This window comes from Chaetura pelagica, unplaced genomic scaffold (assembly GCF_000747805.2).
Source record: "Chaetura pelagica isolate M959 unplaced genomic scaffold, ChaPel_1.0 scaffold107, whole genome shotgun sequence".
Taxonomy (NCBI): Eukaryota; Metazoa; Chordata; class Aves; order Apodiformes; family Apodidae; genus Chaetura; species Chaetura pelagica.
This window is the reverse complement of record NW_009953979.1, coordinates 1,686,614-1,706,989: the sequence shown is the minus strand read 5'-3', so window position 1 is coordinate 1,706,989 and position 20,376 is coordinate 1,686,614. Positions and strand designations below refer to the sequence as shown.

The 20,376-nt window shown below is 43.3% G+C and overlaps 1 protein-coding gene across 1 annotated transcript in view; it reads left to right on the top strand.

The window, feature by feature from the left end:
- Positions 1-20,376, top strand: part of FBXO16 (F-box protein 16) — a 31,913-nt gene that overhangs the window by 5,052 nt on the left and 6,485 nt on the right. Inside the window, exons 2-6 of the mRNA XM_010002184.1 lie at positions 469-504; positions 8,296-8,502; positions 9,805-9,969; positions 10,863-11,068; positions 19,281-19,386. Of these exons, the coding sequence (XP_010000486.1) occupies positions 469-504; positions 8,296-8,502; positions 9,805-9,969; positions 10,863-11,068; positions 19,281-19,386 (720 nt within the window). The remainder of the gene's footprint in view (positions 1-468; positions 505-8,295; positions 8,503-9,804; positions 9,970-10,862; positions 11,069-19,280; positions 19,387-20,376) is intronic.

The following is a 20,376-nucleotide window of genomic DNA, read 5'->3' as shown; positions in this document are numbered from 1 at the left end:
GGTTGAGAGATCTGGGGTTTTTCAGCCTAGAGAAGAGAGGCTCTCACAGAGAGAGTATCTGATAGGACTGGGTAAAGAAGACAGAGCCAGACTTTTCTTGGTGGCATCCAGTGAAAAGGCAAGAGATGATAGCTGCAAATTGAAATACAGGAAATTCCATTTAATGTAAGAAAAAATGTTCCTGCTGTGAGGGTGGTCAAACACTGTAATAAGTTTCCCAAATCTTGGAGTCTCCATCTAAGAAGATATTCAAAACCCATCTGGACATGGCCCTGAGCAACCTGCTTTAGTTGACCTTAGCAGGGAGTTTGGACTAAAAGATCTCCACAGGTTCCTTCCAAACTCTTCTATTCAGTGATTTGGTTTATATTTTGTAGGTTACATAAAATATTTTTCAAGCTGTCTTTCTTAGGATATATTGAATCCCTTTTAAGTATTCAGTTTTATTTGTATGTGTATGTTTTACAGGTATTTGAAGAAAGAAGAGCCCTGCTTGGAAAATGGGTAAACTTTCCCCTTTAAATATATATTTAAATACAGCTGAAGTGACCAAGAGATTGCTTTAATAGGAATGTAAAACATAATATTTTGGAAAAGGGGTTCAATTTTCCTGGTCTACTTTTGAGGAAAGTAAAGGTGTAGTTTCCTTCAGAGTCCACATTCTGTAAGTTCCGATATTCCATTATCAGAATGATGTGAAATGGGATAGGAAGCCCTGGGAAAAGTCTGTGAAGTCTTCAGTGAGGATACTGGATGTTTAGGTATTGCTGTTGTCTGCTAGCAGATCTTTGAAACTAGTAATAGAAGTGTGTTATCTCCCAGGTGCACACATATGGCTCCTAATACTGTCATCACTGAGCACCTCACAATCTCTTACTGTCAGTATCTTCACAGCTCCCACATGAGACAGGAAAGTACTGTCACCCCATTTTGCAGATGAAAAAATGAGGCACGGAAAGACATGAGAGAGGATTTGTCTGTCCCAGCCACAAATGGCTGCAAGTTAGACATTCAGGATGAGGTTTCTCTGACTGGGTGTGTATGTCTGAAACATAATATTTAAGCCTGGCTGGTTCGGTCATTGCAGGCTCCTTGTATAGTCAGCAGAGAGAAAGTGATACTTCCAGAGGGTAATTCATCTCACTTAATGTAGGATGAAAGAACAGCCCTCTAGAGATGCCTGTTTCTTTCCACAGCCTGGGAGGGGAGTCCTAGCTGGCTGCCCGAAAGGAATACAGCTCTAATTGACCTCTCCAGGAAGCTGGTGGCAGAGCATATAATGGCACAAGGTTTGCCCTAGTCCTGAGCTCATCCCTTAAATGGGGACTTTATTGCAATAAATGAGTGAATTTGGGTGTAAATGTGCAGTTGAGCCCAGGGCACATTTTTGGAAACAGAACCCAAGAACCAGTTATATGCTCACATACAGCACACAAGCTAAATGGAAACATAGATGTGATGCTTTTTATCAACACTCTTGGAGAAAAAGCATTGGCACAATAATTTAGTTGAACTATGATGCTTATCCTTAATGCCTAAGAGGTCACTCATGGACATTTTTTACATATCATAGAATCTCAGCCTGGTTTGGGTTGGGAGGGACCTTAAAGACCATCTAGTTCCAGCCCCTGTGTCATGGGCAGGGACACCTTCCACTAGACCAGGTTGCTCCAAGCCCCATCCAACCTGGTCTTGAACACTTCCAGGGTGGTTACGGACAAGTAAACTGGTCTATACAGACACATATTTTGATTTTAAGATCATAAGGATTATTCCTCTTTAGAGGAAATAAGCTTTCCATAACTTGTTCAATGCATGGATTTTGATAATAAGGAAATAAGGAATTTCACGGACACTAAGAAAAAAATATTGAATTATTGTTGTTCAAAAAACACCTTTGAGCATGATAGTCAGTAACTGACAGACCTAAAACCTGTCTCTTGAAAATTATAGATGTTTTAAAATGCCCATGGGATATGCCATGGCAAAAGGGCAAAAATGTTTTCATTAGAAACCCGACTGGAAGAGACAAAATCTGGAAATAACCTTCCTCCAAGCACACACAAGAGTGGTGAGTCATCTTCTGAGAGGTTAAATTCTGACCCTTCATATGACACTAGATCAGTAGCTCTCATCATGCTCCTTCAGAGCTAATTCTCCTTGTGCTTCTGTCATCCATCATGCCAATGAAAAGGGTGCGGAAAGCACAAAAGCTGCTCTTAACTCCCTTCAAAGCCTGTGGCATTATAATATCTGGTATGCAAAGCCTGGAGCACTTTGACTCTAAGAAAAACTGTGTCAAGAAACCACAGTGCTCTGGGCAGGAGTTTTTATGTTGTTTCACATGATCCTCTCATAGTGCTCTCATGAAATAGGGACTGGATGAAACTGCTGAGGGGTGGGTTTATATGGCTGGGAATCCATATTCAGTGTAGTTGTAAATTACTTATTATTAAACTGGAAGGCTGAAGTCTGTCCTAAATCCATAACTGCTCAGCGTTTTAACTGATATCTGCCCGATGGAATGGAAAGTACATGCTCATCTGCAGATTATACCAGTCTTGGAGGGATTTCAGGAACTTTGGAGATTAGAAATCAGAATTAAATAATTTGCAGTTTGATAAAGACAAGCAAAAAGTTCTGCGTAAGAAAATTTGCTGGGAATTACGGTGGATCACAACCTGAATATAAACTGCTAGTGTCTTATAATTGTAGCAAAGAGAAATATCTCAAAGGGCTGTCTGACATATCCCCAGTTCTGATCCCTGCCTTTTGAGAAAGCTGAGGGCCAACAGGGGATACTTAGAAAAAGTCATATGTTAGAACAGTGTCAGGTCTAGAAAATAGGGAAACATTCTCTTTACTCTAGGGAAGATGGAGAAAAGACATTAAAACATCTTTGCAGTAACACACAAAAGCTGTCTGAAAGGAGGGAGGGAACAATCTGATCTCTGTGTTCACATTGGATAGGACAAAAAACAATGGCCTTGAATTGCAATGATGGAGACACAATTTAGACACTAGTAAAATCCAAATAAAGAGTAGGTTTAACTTTAGATGCTCATTGCTTATTTTATTTTTCCTGATTTTATTTGCACATATTTAGGGACTGTGCTTGTGCATTTTCACTTAGTTGTTGTTTTGCAGTTGTGACACAGAACATCATTGATGTCTCCCAGGCTGATGTGGTCCATAAAACACAGGCTGAGGAACAATGAACTAGCTGACCTGAAGGGATTTCATTTCTCTAGTACTGCTGGGCAGCCTCAAAGGCCACAGGACTGGATGTGGTGTAACCTGCAGTCTCCAAGACGTGTGATGGAACCCTCTACAATTTTTGGGCTGTCTCAAATTGTGCTCAGCTCCATAAAGTGTTATTGCTGCATGGAGTGGAAGCAGTGGTGGGGTGTAGCAGCCCTGTGTACATGGCTGTTCCCAGGCATGAGTATTTGCAGGCTTTGACCCTGCTGGAGGCATTTGATACTAATTCCCTTCATACCAACTCCTTTACCCAGTTACTATCCAGATAAATACAAAAGAGAAATTGTGCTGCACTCTTTCAGTTGAAACCTTTTTGATGGTTACACTGGGGAAGGGTTAAGATCTCTTAATTTTTCTGGTTTATTCTTGTTGCTTTTATTCTGCATTGCACACTAGGCAGATGCCTTGACCTGCTGCCTCTCAGCCTCCCTCTCTGCTCTGTTCTGCAAGCCAAAAATACCTCCTATTAATTAAAAAAACATAAAGGCATCTTGCTCTGTCTTAATGCTCATTGCTATCATGCTGACACCCAGGTTAATAAGTTGACAATGAAGTTGGGGTTGAACTTTTAGATTAAGACATCCAAGCTTCAGTGTCTCGAGGTGATCTGAACATCTCAGCTTCCATTACAGCCCAGTGAGATATAGACAAGTCAGGGGAGCCCAGACAGTGATTCAGCTCACCCTGTGGGTTGCTTCTTCTGGTAATTTATATAGTGTGTCAGAGTGTTCTCATGTACTGGACCTTGCTCATCCACACTATGACATTGTTAGCACAATCCCTGGCATGATTTTGGCCTGGGCCCTTAACAATCTTCCAAACACTGTTCAGACACGATTTGGACATTAGCTTGAGCCAGGAACCATGCTAATACAGGGCTTGGATCCAGCCACCTTGTTCTGATGGGTAAGAGGATGATAGCATGGACATATGCATTATCATGATCTCATTATCTACCTCTTGGTTTCCCATGTCACAGCAGGTATGATGCAGGACTTGCAAGCAACTGTCATCCTTGGAACGGCAGCTCTAGGCTTTTTAGGATACCCCACAACACAGGGCAGTGTTTGGGCAACTGAACCCCATCCCTAGTCACCACACGCCCCCACCTATAGACACGTCTTTAGCCAGCAATGTCTTCTGCTGAAGGGTGCATCTTGTCACCAGGCTGCCAGCTTCCCTTCCTCAGCAGTCTTCCCAGGAGTCTCCTCTTGCAAAATTTCAGGTTTAGTCGTTTAACTACAACGGTGAAAGCAAAAAGGAACAGGGGCTAGTTGCTAATTGCTGGCAAGGAGCAGCTTGGCAGTATTTACGATTTTGTGGGGTGAACTCTTATATCTTATGGATACCAGGTGCCTCTCTGCTTCATCCTTTCTCTTCTCACCCAGGTCATATAATCATACAATCCCAGACAGGTTTGGGTTGGAAAGGACCTCAAAGATCATCTAGTTCCGACCCCCTACCACAGGCAGGGAAACCTCCCACTAGACCAAGTTGCTCCCTGCCAAACCTAACCTTGAACACTTCCAGGGGTGGGGTAGCCACAGCTGCTCTGGGCAGCCCGGGCCAGTGTCTCACCACCCTCACAGCAAAGAATTTCTTGCTCAGATTTAATCTCCCCTCTTGCAGCTTGAAACCGTTCCCACTCATCCCATCACTCCATGCCCTTGTAAAAAGTCCCTCCCCAGCTTTCCTGTAGCCTTCCCTTCTCCAGGCTGAACAACCCCAACTCTCTCAGCCTGTCTCCAGAGCAGAGCTGCTCCAGCCCTCGCATCATCTTTGTAGCTTTCTCTGGAAAGCAATTGGGCCCTCTCCAGCAGCTCCATGCTCTTCTTGTGTTGGGGACCCCAGGACTGGACCCAACACTGCAGGAGTCTCTCACCAGAGTAGACTAGAGGGGGAAAATAATCTCCCTTGACCTGGTCTTGGTCTCCAACACATCTCTTCATCAGGATTGGGAGAAGATGGCTGGGGAGGGTGCGAAAATCACTTCTCCCTAGGGGAATCGTACTCAAGTACTTGTAAGCCATTCTGTAGAAAAGCCTGGTTGACTAGCACATCGGGTCCTACATTTGCAGAGCAGAGGGATCCTGTGTACTCCCATGGATGTAATGATTTGGAGATGAGGATTCCATTCCGTTTCAGGGGCTGGTTGAAGTCAGCAAACAACCTGTCTCCTACAGCAGAGTGGGGCCTCTTTAGGTTAAGTTACTTTCCTGCTGCACTCCCGGGCTCTCCCCTTGGTGTCAGGCTGCATTATTTGTGTGTGTGCACTCATGGATTAATTGTAAACTGATCACAGAAGCAGGGACTGAGCACTTTGCACTGCCAGTGTAGCCTGATGTTATACAGTCCCTGGGGAGACATTGTTCACCAGGGCTTGGGGAAGGGCACAGAAAAGGGAAAAATCCCCCTTCCTAGCTGTGGATAGAGAAGGTGCAGCACCTTGAAAAGGGGAATCCGGTCCAACTGGTTGGGTTGCTGTAATCAGATGCAAGGGGAGGAACTGTGGAGAAAGGCAGCCAAATGTAGGATGGGGACATGCTTGTTAATACTGGAAAAGAGACAAATTATGTCTCCTTAAATTATTTGGCTGCTGCTGAATGCAATGGAGAAGCAGCTGGGTGTTCCCATGCACAGTGCAGTGCTGATTTAAATGGAGTTTCCCTTGCAGAGTAAGCACAGGCTGAGGATGCTGGAAGGAACTGCTTAACTACAACACCCATGGCAGAATGGGAAGAGTTAAATAGGAGCAAATACTCTGTCTGTCAAGTGAAAAGCTAAATTAGCTTTGATTAGTTCACTTAATCTTGGTGTGGAAGAGAGTAAGCCTGTTACTTCCCTGTCTCTGGAACTTATATGGGAGAAGTTTATCTTTGCAAATGGGTGATCATAGATTGTTTTAATGAGAAGAGGATGTAGCTGTCATCATGTATGGGGAATCTGTGCAGCAGAAGCTTTCCCCCCTCACCATGTGGCAGAGAAAGCCTTTTATCTTGAGCTGAGGGTGAGAAGGGGACTGGCAGAACCTCCTCTGTCCCCCTCTGGTACACCTTTGTTGATTTTATTCTAGGAGGACTCATTTTTAAACCCCAAATCCAAAGGTCCTGATCCAGTTTTTCCTTACTACTCTGCTAAATGTCATTAGAAGTGAATGTTACATGTAAAACAGGGATGGGAAGGAAAGGGTGTATTCCTTAATTCACTGTCTGCATCTGAAAAGGCATGTGGGACTTTTGGGAGCTTTCTTCTATTTGGCTTTTTGTATTTGAGATCTCAGGAATGCCACCTTCTTCTTGACCTTCTTGAAGGTCTTGGCAGTGTTTTTGGAAGAAGGAGAAGAGCTGTTTGCTTACTGGAGTTTATTCTCCAGTACTGGAATTAAATACAACCATGTAAAATTAAAGAAACAAAAGCTTCTTTAAAATAATCTGGAAGTAAATTTCTTCTCAGTTACCTTTCATCTGCACAGTATATTTTAAACTGTTATTCTGCTAGTCTTCTGCTTGCCCATAGATTTTTTTGGGGAAAAGCAGATTGAAAAAAAGATCTGAATTTCTAGTCTATTTTGTTCTAAAAGAGAAAGGAAGGGACCTGGTCATTAAACCATATACCTACAATTATATATATATACACACACACATATATATATATATAAAAATATACATATATATAGGAAGAACTGCATGTTTTTTCTTACTTTTTTAAATTTTTGGAGGTCATGCTTAAATAAGGACTTCAGGTGCCCCTGAGGTTAAATGCAAAATGAATGTGCTCTGATTTGACCTGTGGAGAGTAAGTTGTCAGGTGTGGAAAGCTGGCTTCAGGAAAGAGTCCTGTGAAAGCAAGATGCCTGTTTTGAGGATGATACACACATGAGAAACAAAACAATGGGGAAAAGCAGCATTCCCCAAACAGGGGAATTCCCCAAACAGTTCAGTTTTCCCTTTGAAAAGAAGGTGTGTTTGGGTCAAGGCAGCTCTTGCTGTGCTAGGAAGGAGGATGAAGTGGGACTTCTCCAAAATCTGTGTTTTACACCTGGAAAGTCATCTTGAACCATGTGGTTCTGCTGCCTGAGGTTCCCACTGGGGACTCCTGCCCATCCTGCCTGCAGCCACCGTGGTCCTCCAAGCTTTCCTTCCTCCTGGCACTCAGTGCTGCCCTTGCAGCCAGGACTGCTCTTGCAGGTTTTGAGACAGATTGCACAGATTGTGGCGATGAGGTCAGTCTCCTCCCAGGAGATTACTGCTGACAGGGCCCTTTCCATCCTCTCCTATCAACACCGGTAAAACATGAGCTACCACCACCGTTGCTCCCACCCTGTTTACACAGCTCTGCCCCACTCCACTCCATGCAGCGTCGTTGTTGCCATTGAAGCAAAGAGATACATGCCTGTGTGGTTACCTAAGTGCTCATTTCTTCCCACAACCATTTCAGTCCTCCTCTTCAGGTACCTGTCATAAGCATAGAAATGCTGTGAAAAATCTTTGTTGCTGTGCTGCTGGATCTGTCCTGCAGGTGACACATGGGCAGCTGATTTAGTTTTTCTTGGCTCCACTTCTCTCTAGTGGGGATTTCTGTCCTGTGCAGTGGGATTGTCAGAATAAATACTTTTCAAATTGTGAAGCACTCAAATATAGCAGTAGTGGGGGCCATCAGAGTCTCAGGATAGACAAGGAAAAAGCAGTGAACTCATTGTGATTTGGGACTTGATCCTCTAAACATGCATCTGAGTCTTCTTACCATGAATGAAGCCAAGTCTCAGAGCCAGTCCCAGGAGTAAAGAGTCTTTTGAGCATGAGTGTGTCCTGGACTAGGCCATTCTGGATCCTTTGAGGATTATAAATCAAATGTTACGTGGCTTCAGAGTTTCTTTTAATGTAGCCTCTCCATTTGTTCCCAGTTCCTACGTGCTTTGCTCCTGAATGAGTCACCAGAAGCTGCTTCTTATGCACTTTCCCTTGCCTTAAATGTGTGCTTTATTTTAAGAAGCTGAATCTCTGGTTTCTCAGAACCTGAAACTCCTTTTCTCAGTTTGACAAGTGGACAGATGGTCAGAGGCGGAGGATTCTGGTGGACCTGTTGGAACGCTGCTCCCCATCGCAGCAAAAATTCTGTGCCAAGCAGCTACAGGATCGAGTCCCCACCGAGGCTCTAGATTTTACCACAAAGCTTCCCAGAGTCCTGTCCTTATACATCTTTTCCTTCCTGGACCCAAGAAGCCTCTGTCGCTGTGCACAGGTAAAAAAGTCAATATGCACCTAAGGTTCAGGAAGTCATGTTAAGCTAGTCAAAAAAAAAAAAGGAAACAGCCCTGGTTTTCAGCAAAGACATACCAGAGCTGTTCTCCATAACCCAAGGATGTCTTCTGACTTGGCAGCCTGGTGCCAAGTGCTTAATGATGCTCATATGAGACCAAACCCAACACTTCTACAGATCCTAAATTAAGCCAGATTGGCCAAGATTTACTAAAGTGAAGAGTAACTTGAGATGCTCAGCTCTAAGGCATTTAAGATGTGGCATTTTACAAGACTGATTCTTCCCAAGAAGGAGGCCTGGTACTTTCTGGACATTGTGTTATTTTCAAGTACCTTGTACTGTCTGCAGAATCATTAGTTGGCTTGAAAAGTCTTGGCTTGTGCTAGTTGCAAACAACTGCACATGAGGCTTTAAGAAAACCAGATCCTGTAAAATACTAGAGGGTAAAGTGTTGCATGTGGAGAAGCAGAGAAGTCACAGATGTACTTTTGAGCATAGTGGCAAAGACTCAAAAAATATGTTTGCATGAGATGAAGTGCTGTGAGGTGATGCCCAAAGTAGTTCAGAATGAGTAAGTTCAGATATTGTTGCTGTTATTGATGCACTAAAAATGTACCTCACGTATTACTACAAATATATAAAACTCCCAGCTTGTTTAAAGCTCACTCCAGTATCTTTCTTCAGCATTTCATGTTTTATGTGAATACAACTTGCACTATTCATTCACTGGCAGGAAAAAGAGTAGGAAATTACTTAGAATGGAAGGTCTTTATAGTGCTACTTGTGTCACATAGTTGGACAGCTACTATTATGAGCATGGCCACACCAATAGATTGATTGTCCTTAAGCTGAAACAAGGATTGCACACAAGGTGACTGTGTGATGGAATGTAACAGCAGCACATGAGTAGAGAGAAAGCATTCAGAACTGTCAGACTTGGGGAGTTTATTGATGCTGTTTTCTCAGTGGAAACACAGGGTTTGTTCCAACTACTGTAGGCTTATGGAGTAGAAGTGCAAGAAGTTGCCTCAAACAAGCTGAAATTTTACCCCTTAGCCTGTGATTTTTGGAAAATTTCACCCTGTGCAGGAGATCAGCTAACACTTAGGCTCTGAGCATGTCATGAAGACCTTGAATGGTTTCATGAAAGGTTTAAATGGAGCATAAAGAGTGCTGAAGAATTGTACTAGGACATAATGGTATTACATCCACTGCACAGAAGTGTCTAGCTGCAATCTTGAATGCTTACAACCCCAAGGTTTTCAACTTACTGGGCATTCACAGGTGAGCTGGTACTGGAAGTACCTCTCTGAACTGGATCAGCTCTGGATGCTGAAATGCCTGCGTTTTGGCTGGTACATCAACTTCTCTCCAACCCCTTTTGAGCAAGGAATCTGGAAGAAACATTACATTGAGATGGTGAAAGAGCTGCATGTCACAAGACCAAAGGTACATACCTGCCACCTCTAAGAGATGTTTGGGCCAGTGGGAAAATTGGGCTGGTCAGGTTCTTAACCCCTGTGTCTATCTTTCTGTGATTTCCTGAGGGTAAAATGGAAGATACAAAATCATAAATTAGAAGCTAAGCTCATGTGTTGCCATGCATTCTATTTTCCCATCATCCATCCCCGGTAGGGAGGAAGTGAAATTCTCCTGGGTTAGGAGTCATCAAGGTCTCATTCTCCTGTCCTTTCAGGGTGTTCTGGACTAATCCTCTAAATTTCCCTCTCCAGCACTCAAGGCTGTTCCACTTTCTTTTTCCTCAGTTTATAGAGCATATTATAGCTTGCCTCAAGCTGATAAGCAGAGGTGGGGTACTCAGCATCATCTCTGCTGACATTTCAGAGTCAGTTCACCTGTTGGAAAGGGGGAAAAAGAAGATCCTTTATGCCTGTTATATCCCTTGGTGTTGTCTTTCTTTCTTCTTCTGAGGCAGCAGGGCCATTTTGAGGAGGTGGAGCGTAACGCAGTAGCCGTTGAGTTCTTCTGAGATTCACTGATGCCTTGCTTGGTTTGCAGGGCTGTGAGAGTGGGATTCTTCTGCCCTCAATTCAAAACTCAGCCCTCTAATTTTAACCAAACTCCCCCACAGATTCTCTGTAGTCAACAGAGAGAAGGCAAGGCATCTCAAAAGGAGCTCAGCTCATCTTAATACAGATTTTGGCATGTAGATGATGACCCGCACTGTCAGGGTGCCTGTTTCTGTCCATTGACCATAATGGAGCCTGGACAGACTGATTTTGAGTTAAAGCCTAATTTTTTAAAGTCTAAACTTGGGCAAAATAAATCTTATTTTCATTATAGGCTAAAATTTATTTTCTTCTTTTTATCTCTCTCACTAGACTCCTGCAAAGGATGAGTTTGTAATCATTGATGTGCAGCCTGTAAGAAGCAACTTCCCAGAGACAAAACTTGCTGTGCCTGGAAGGAGGACAAACAAGGAGAAAAAGGAGCTCCCACCATGGCGTTCATCAGACAGGCATCCCACAGACACTATCCGATTCAACTACCTCGACAACTATGATCCCATCGAGCAGGCCAGGCAGGCGTAAGAGCTTCATCTCTTCCCTTTTGCTTTTTCTGCAACACTAGGGTGTGTCTGTGCCCTTTGCAAGCTCACTCTGTCTGTACTCCAAGCTGCCTGGATGCCCTAGAGTTCAGCAACCTGGTTGCAAACCCAACTTTGCTGCCCTTTTGGCTTTTCTTGGATTGGTCTTGGTTCAGCTGTAGTTGCAGCTGCACTACTTTGTGTCCTTGTAGTGCAGAGCATGGGCACAGCTTATTAGTGGCTGCCTATAAAATATGCTGTATCTCCTACACATGTAACACAGCTGTAGTGGGAAGTATTGGGACAAAAGTTTGCTTAAGAATCTTTAAACTGCAAGACTGAGAGAAATCTGAGGTTATTGCACAGAAGATAAATTAATTGTGATGAAATACAATTCTACCACTTCAAAGATCTTCTGGCTGTGAAGAGATTTAGATGATTGAATGAAGGTGCAGATGTAAGAGTATGTATGCACTATGGAGCATTTAAATAATGAATAGTAGCTGTATCTACACTGTCTGGCATAGACAGCCTAGATCCATCAGTTCTTGGGCTCCCTGGATTATCTGGTCAGCAACTGGTAAAAGAAAGGCTTTCCCACCCCCAAGTATTGTTTTGCACATCAACCTGTCTTAGAACTGCCCCGTGTTTTCCTTTGACACATCTGGCATCAACTGTTTTCAGAATCTTGGATCTCTGGTCAAATTTCTGTGCATTAACAAGCATCAGTAGGAGCAGTTGCAAGGAGGCTGTGGAGTCACCTGTGTGCAGGGCTTGGCCTGTTTCTTGTTTAAGTGCCTATTAATACCACCTCTCATTTTTCACAGCACTTACCTCAATTCAGCTGACCTGCAAGAACTTGTGAAACTGGTAATACTGTCATTAATCTGAACCTGGTGAACAGGTAATGGATTAGCTTGACCGTTGCCTAGTTCCTGTGCGAGTCCTTGCACAGACTCTCATGCAACCGAATGTGCAGAGAGGAGGAGATTCCTCTTCACCATGCCAACAAAATCCCTTGGGAACCAATTGAGCCACAGTGGAAGTATCCAGATTGTACTTCAAGTAAATAACTGAGGGATCTGAGATTAGCCCTGTGCACAGGAACAATCAACCCATGAATTACACTGGCTGACTGATGATTTGGCTAAGCAGCCGTGCACTCGCGAAGGTTCTTTCTCAATGTGATTAACTTTGCCAGACCCACCACTCCTCCATGGTGTTCCACTAAGTTCCCAGTGTCTGAACAAAAGCCTTTTATGAATCACTTTTTAATCCGCGTCCCCTAGTCCTAGGATACTGCGCTACTTCAAAGAGTTTTCCAGTTTCCACCTCACCCTCTTTCTGTGGTATGTTTCCAAACTTCAGCACCATTTTGGGTACCATTCTTTTGAGGCTTTTAATGAAATATTTTGACAAAATGCCTCTTGTTGCAAACGGATGTCCTGGTGTTATTTTTCAGCTGTGCTAAATGTTGCTATGTAGTGGCTCCCAAAGGTTTCTGTGAGGTTTAGGGTTCCCTTGAACTGGCCATAACCCAATGTCAAAAGTGAGACAAGCCTTGTTTGAAGGCTTTAAAAGTTGCTTGTTCCAGCACTGAGCTGTAGATTCAACTGACAGAATCACAGAATCTTAGGAGTTGGAAGGGACCTCAAAAGATCATCTAGTTCAAGCCCCCTGCCAGAGCAGGGTCACCTAGAGCACATCACACAGGAACGCGTCCAGGTGGGTTTTGAATGTCTCCAGTGAAGGAGACTCCACAGCTTTTCTGGGCAGCCTGTTCCAGTGCAACAGCCAGATGCAAATAATTCTGAGTTGCTAATGACACAGTAACTGTTTTCTTCTGACTGTTTTCTTCTACTAAGTGATATTTGAGCCTCTATCCGTTTGTGCAATGGAGGGTATTTTAATGCTATGTGTTCTAGCAAATCTGGCAGTTATCTGTAATTACAGAGGATTATTGCAAAGAGTGAAATGAATTCTATGGGATTTGCTTGTTTATCAAGGATCTCCCTTTAATATCACTTAAGCTGAAAGTAATTGCTAGTGTGTAGTCTCATCTGGAATGACTATTCAGCAACCCAGGTGTGCCGGCTCAGGTACTGACCCAGCTTCCCACTCACATCACGATCTGCTGCTTCTTTTCTGTGAACACATTGCCAACATAATCCTCTCTGCATCCCCTGTGGAGTCACCTGTGTGCAGGGCTTGGCCTGTTTCTTGTTTAAGTGCCTATTAATACCACCTCTCATTTTTCACAGCACTTACCTCAATTCAGCTGACCTGCAAGAACTTGTGAAACTGGTAATACTGTCATTAATCTGAACCTGGTGAACAGGTAATGGATTAGCTTGACCGTTGCCTAGTTCCTGTGCGAGTCCTTGCACAGACTCTCATGCAACCGAATGTGCAGAGAGGAGGAGATTCCTCTTCACCATGCCAACAAAATCCCTTGGGAACCAATTGAGCCACAGTGGAAGTATCCAGATTGTACTTCAAGTAAATAACTGAGGGATCTGAGATTAGCCCTGTGCACAGGAACAATCAACCCATGAATTACACTGGCTGACTGATGATTTGGCTAAGCAGCCGTGCACTCGCGAAGGTTCTTTCTCAATGTGATTAACTTTGCCAGACCCACCACTCCTCCATGGTGTTCCACTAAGTTCCCAGTGTCTGAACAAAAGCCTTTTATGAATCACTTTTTAATCCGCGTCCCCTAGTCCTAGGATACTGCGCTACTTCAAAGAGTTTTCCAGTTTCCACCTCACCCTCTTTCTGTGGTATGTTTCCAAACTTCAGCACCATTTTGGGTACCATTCTTTTGAGGCTTTTAATGAAATATTTTGACAAAATGCCTCTTGTTGCAAACGGATGTCCTGGTGTTATTTTTCAGCTGTGCTAAATGTTGCTATGTAGTGGCTCCCAAAGGTTTCTGTGAGGTTTAGGGTTCCCTTGAACTGGCCATAACCCAATGTCAAAAGTGAGACAAGCCTTGTTTGAAGGCTTTAAAAGTTGCTTGTTCCAGCACTGAGCTGTAGATTCAACTGACAGAATCACAGAATCTTAGGAGTTGGAAGGGACCTCAAAAGATCATCTAGTTCAAGCCCCCTGCCAGAGCAGGGTCACCTAGAGCACATCACACAGGAACGCGTCCAGGTGGGTTTTGAATGTCTCCAGTGAAGGAGACTCCACAGCTTTTCTGGGCAGCCTGTTCCAGTGCAACAGCCAGATGCAAATAATTCTGAGTTGCTAATGACACAGTAACTGTTTTCTTCTGACTGTTTTCTTCTACTAAGTGATATTTGAGCCTCTATCCGTTTGTGCAATGGAGGGTATTTTAATGCTATGTGTTCTAGCAAATCTGGCAGTTATCTGTAATTACAGAGGATTATTGCAAAGAGTGAAATGAATTCTATGGGATTTGCTTGTTTATCAAGGATCTCCCTTTAATATCACTTAAGCTGAAAGTAATTGCTAGTGTGTAGTCTCATCTGGAATGACTATTCAGCAACCCAGGTGTGCCGGCTCAGGTACTGACCCAGCTTCCCACTCACATCACGATCTGCTGCTTCTTTTCTGTGAACACATTGCCAACATAATCCTCTCTGCATCCCTCTTGCTGAAGTCCTCCCATGAAGGCTCTGTATCATGTCCTCCACCCTTTGCGTCTGGGCAGCTCCTTGAGGATCGGGTCTTCAGCACTTCACTGGGACCCCTGTCTGCAGCAGTAGTTGTAGGACCACCATTCATGCTTCAGTGTTCCTCAAGTGTAGGGTTTCACTGGAGGTGGCAGTGGCAGCTAATGGGTAGCTTGGGCAGGTGTAAGTTGTCTATAAACAGGAGCACAATGCCAAAGTGGTCAGAGTGCCCCGCTGTGATGCCAGACTTTGTTTTGGACAGCTGATGAAGGCCATGCTCAACCAACTGTGAGTGAATGTCTAGTCAGTAGAGATAGAGAGTCTCATGTGAATGCTATGCAAGCTGATCTACCTCACTGCAGCCTCCAGGCTCAGGCAGACCCTGCCTGACCAGTGAAAAGGGTTGAAAGTAGAACAGAGAACGAAGATAAAAATCTCTGCCCCCCCCCGGCTCTGTTAGATATGGTTATTCTTCAGATTATATGAATTCTTGGGTCTCAAGGGCGTAACAACCACTCTTCATGTAAAATGAATGTCAGAAGTAATGAAATGTTATGTAAAATGAGATTCCTAAAACAATAGGAGTGATTTCCTAAAATACAGACTTTTGCAATGGTGGCCTGGGAGAGGAAATGGGCTTTTCTGCAGTCTGGCTGCATACAGAGAGGAACAAGAGTTTTCTTGAGGTCATGAGCGTGTGTGAAAAGATGCAGAACTTGCAGAAAAGCAGCAGAAAGCCAAAGCAATGGCTGAGGGAGAAGGACTAGAGAGAGGGCTAGTAGAGCAGCAGGTTGACTGGAAAGCTGTGAGCCAATAAGCCATTCTTTTAATTTATGTTCTGCTGTGCTCAGGAAGACTGGACTTGGAGGAAATTCTGTGTGAATAAAGAAGATGATTACATCAAAGGAATACCTGACACCATCATCAAAGCAATGTGTGAGCCAGTCACTGGCTACTTCTTTGAATCAAAGTTAATCTGCCTAATGTCAGGTTAAAATGTGCAGAATTTAAGAGGTAATGAAAAAATTAAGTTTTTCCTGGCTCTTAGACCTGGTTAAAGTCTCCACTGAGCTGGACCTCACTCTACATAACTCTCTCATTCATCATAACAGGGTGTCCATGCTGCAGCTGAAATATTGTCATTTAAATGGCAGATTTGTCATCTGTTCTTTTCTTGGCCTTTTGAGTGGAGTCATTAGCTACACACTCCCTTCCACAGCAGTATCAAAACAACACTGCTGGAAATTCATAGCAGAGAACTTATCCTTGCTTAGGGAAAAAAAAAATAGTGAAACTTGGGAAGCATAACAATTCTTAATTATGCAGGGAAGCAGAGATTAAGTGAGTCCTAAAAAGAAGTAACACAAAACATATACTTCAGGCTGTAAGACTGTAGTTGGGTATTTACCTTTGAAAAGCAAATAACTAAATTTTTACAGGTCATCTGGGTGAAGGTTTGGCTTAGAGTGCTGGTGCTTCATGTCACTGGAGACAAGAACCAGAACACTGTGCAACAGCTGGGCAGTGCCCCAAAAAGCATCAGAATGGTGTTAATTTGCAGTCTGGGTGGTCACTGAAATGTGACTGTTTTTTTGTTTTGTTGAGTTTTTTTCTGATGGATTTTTTTGCTGCTTGCTGAGAAAGGCATGAGCTTGTACTATAAAACCTGAGGCATCCAAGAGCCTCAGTGACAAACATCACTGCAGCATGAAGGAGAACGGAGAGAGATCCCCAAGTACGGCTGCTAAGACATTATTTGGTTTAGATGGGATGGTGTGGGATGGTATGGGAAAAGCTTCACAGTCACTGAGCAGAGAAATTAAGAACAGCAATGATCAGATGCACAGTCAAGGGAGTGGTGAGGTGATAGAGAAGAGATACACACAGGGATTGAGTTACAATTCCCATGTGAAAATTTATCGTAAGGATGATTTCTAGTAGGTTTGGTTTGTTTTCTGCCTGAATTGTCCAGGTAGCTTTTTGTTTAGATATATGAAAAAAACCAAAACAAACCAATCAACCAACCAAACAAAACCCAGAGACCAGCAAGGATGGATTTGTCTCTTTGGGCACAAAGCAATACTGCAAAAGTGAAGTAAAAAAAAATTATCTAAAGTTTGGAAGTTAGCAAATTTTCCAAGTTAGCAATTCCAAGTTAGCAAATTTTCTCTGGACTCTGATCAGCCTAAAAAAGGTCCAGGAGGGGTGTTTCTTTTAGTCTGTGCATGTACAGTTCCGCTGGAAGGCATCTGGTGTTTGTGCTGCTTGTTGCCAATAAATCAAAAGGTTTGCCTCCCACTTTATCATGAATAATGAATTCAGATTCTAGCCTAGCGCTGGACCCCTGCCAGGATTGTGTCCTTTTGCTTCAAGAAAGCGCCCTTCTACTTCTCGTAACAACAACTCAGCCAAAATACAAGCTCCTTTCCCCCACCCCCACCCCCCCTCAACCAGCTAAGGCTTCTGGAAGGCAGCACTTAATTCAGTTAGATAATTTATGACAAGTTAGCAAATTTTCTCTGGACTCTGATCAGCCTAAAAAAGGTCCAGGAGGGGTGTTTCTTTTAGTCTGTGCATGTACAGTTCCGCTGGAAGGCATCTGGTGTTTGTGCTGCTTGTTGCCAATAAATCAAAAGGTTTGCCTCCCACTTTATCATGAATAATGAATTCAGATTCTAGCCTAGCGCTGGACCCCTGCCAGGATTGTGTCCTTTTGCTTCAAGAAAGCGCCCTTCTACTTCTCGTAACAACAACTCAGCCAAAATACAAGCTCCTTTCCCCCACCCCCACCCCCCCTCAACCAGCTAAGGCTTCTGGAAGGCAGCACTAATTCAGTTAGATAATTTATGGACATAGGCTGGCTCTAAAAACAGTTGCATATTGTACTGGAGTGTTTACCCAACGAGAAAATAATTACTTTCAGTAATTGTTCTGTCAGCAGCCTGGGCCCAGCTTCTGACAAAAAAAGGGGCTGGCTTGCGTGAGAAAGGCATGGTGTTTCACTGTCCTTCCAAATCCTAATGCTTGTCTCCTGCTTTTCATGTTTCTGAATAGCCAGCCCACTACTCTGCCTGTTAGGCTGGTGGGAATTAAAAGGTTTTCTTCAGGGAGGAAAGAAGGGTGAGAAACACTGAATTCAGCACTGGCCATCCTCATCTCAGCTTTGATGCTCTTTTCCTTCGCAGCCTTGAGAAACTCGTCCTTATTGCTCACATTGTTTTGTAGAAACATTGAATCACAGAATGGTTTGGGTTGGAATGGACCTTTAAACTCATCTAATCCCACCCCTCTGCAGTAAGAAGGGACATCAGGTTCATCAGGTTGCTCAGAGCTCTATTCAACCTGGATGTTTCCAGGGGTGGGAATTTCCTGGCCTTGAAGTGAGATCATGGTGGCAACCTGCTGCAGAGGGATGCTCTGACACCAGGAGCATGAGCACTAGAATACAGCAGTAGAGGTTAACATCTTAATTTGCAACCACACAGCCAGGTCTGTGTTCTGTCCAAAGATGACCAGTTCAGTCCCCATATCAATATTTTTGATTGAATTTTTTTTCTTGACTGTTAGGGAAGTGTTTATAAACAGATGGTAGTTTTCCTTTATTTACTATTTGAAATAATGTGTCTGATTTGTCTTTATGGTTCTGGATCTACAGCTGGTCTGGGACAAGTGAATAACTATTGGCTGATTGTGAGGACATGTGTCTTATGTGGTGTTTCCTTAAAGGATAAATGTTGCTTTTAGAGTCCGTTTCCACCCTTTATGTTCATTATTTTTTATTTATGTGCTTTTTAGCATGCCTTTGAGGAGCACAGAGATGCTGGTGATGGAGATGGGGGCCCAATCCAGAGACCACATAGAGCTGATTATTTAAATTCACTGATTCTCTATTGCAGAATTTGAATGTGGAAGGGGGATTAACACCTTCAGAGCAAATGTGTTTAGGAACCTGCCTGAGTTTTTAAAAAAAATTCCTCATGGTATGGATTTTACTCCTGATACTGGAAAAATGTGACAACTGGCCATATTCCAGTGTACTACACTTAATTTTCACACTCTGGAATATTCCTGTTCTGCCAGTTAATTGCATTGACTTTAATAATAGTTACATGTAAATTGATACATTTACATACATATACAAGAAGTAGTATTTGGCTGTAAAAACAATGAGTAAATAATTTGTTGGAGAGGCAGTCCTTTAGCCTTTCTTATGTTACAAGTTACATGGATTTAACTCAAAACTCTCAAACTGATTTTACTAAACTTTCCTTTCTGTGAATTCTCTTAATCTAACGTAACATGTTTCATTAATTTAGCTTAGATCAGTAAGTCTTGAGGTAAGGGCATGTTTCTTAGTGCTAGGAAGTTATCCTAACATAAAAATAGCAAGTTACCAGCCTCCTCTGAGCTGCGGTGTCTGTGCACTCTTGGTCTGCCCCAGGTGCAAGATAAAATGATATTATTTGAAATGCTGTCTTTTTGGTAGCAATATCATAAGGGATTTTCTTTTTCTCAACCCCAGGGGACCAACTCCATAGCACTTGTTAATATTACTCTGTTCTACTCTGCAGGAGAAAGAAAGGAGGAGGGGAGACCCCAGACCTTAGTCGGCAGGCAGCTGAGAAAAAAAAGGGAGCAGGTCGTGGATCTAATAAGTTCCAGAAGGCAAAATCACTGGCAAGTATCACCGGTCTGTAATTATATCAACTGGGGCCCAGTGTCATGAACACCCAGGAACATTTTCATTCAGAGCTTTTACTTAACTTAGGTAACTGTGAAGCTTTGTGCCTGCCTGTCCCTGAGGGAGATTATCTGGGCGGAAGGAGGACACAAAGCATCCCATGTCTAGCTGCTCCAGGGGCAATCTCATTGCAGCCTAGACAGATTCCATCAGCCTTCAGTGAGAAAAGGGCAGCAACTGTCTGCATGTAGACAGTGACCTTGTTATCTCCTCCTCCCTCATGTTGCTTACTGCACAGTATCCCCAGAGTCTGTTTCCATGTATACAAAGCGCGGATCGATTCCCTAGCAGCACTTGCATCTTCCCAAAAGCTTAATTTCCGTGCTCACAACTTTTGATGACTGAAATTTGATGTTCATTTATTCTCTGTTCATTGCACTGAGCCTGAGCAAGCAGCCCCAAGGTCTTAATACTGAGGATTCATTGTGCTCTTCGCTGGTAAAATAGGGCATCCTCACATGAAAGGAGTCTAGGGAAGTCAGGCTTCCAGAGAGCATCATGGGTCTAAGCTTTTGTAGATACTGCAGCAAATAACTGTCAGAAGAAGGACGTGCTCCCAAGTGCATCGGTGTTTTTTGCAGACCTGGAAGCACATTTCCTACATGATGAAAGCCAGGGAGTGCATGTGAGTTGAGCTAAAGAAGGTTTACATAAAAGAGAGGCATTGTCTCCCGAGGTTGGGAGTTATTCTCCTGACCCAAATACAGCCTGTTTGCAAGGAAATAGATTCAGTCAGTGTTAAATAATAGAAAATATAATTAAAAGTTGTTCAGCCTGTGTCTTAAAGTTTCCATTCTACAAGGGTTTTCTCTGTAACCATGGGGTTACACCTTGGTGACACCAGCCCGGAACAGAGCTAAATGGCTTTGTGCTGTGCAATTTTGGTAGAACTGGCTTCTATTTGTGCTAAAAATCTGGGGTAGCCT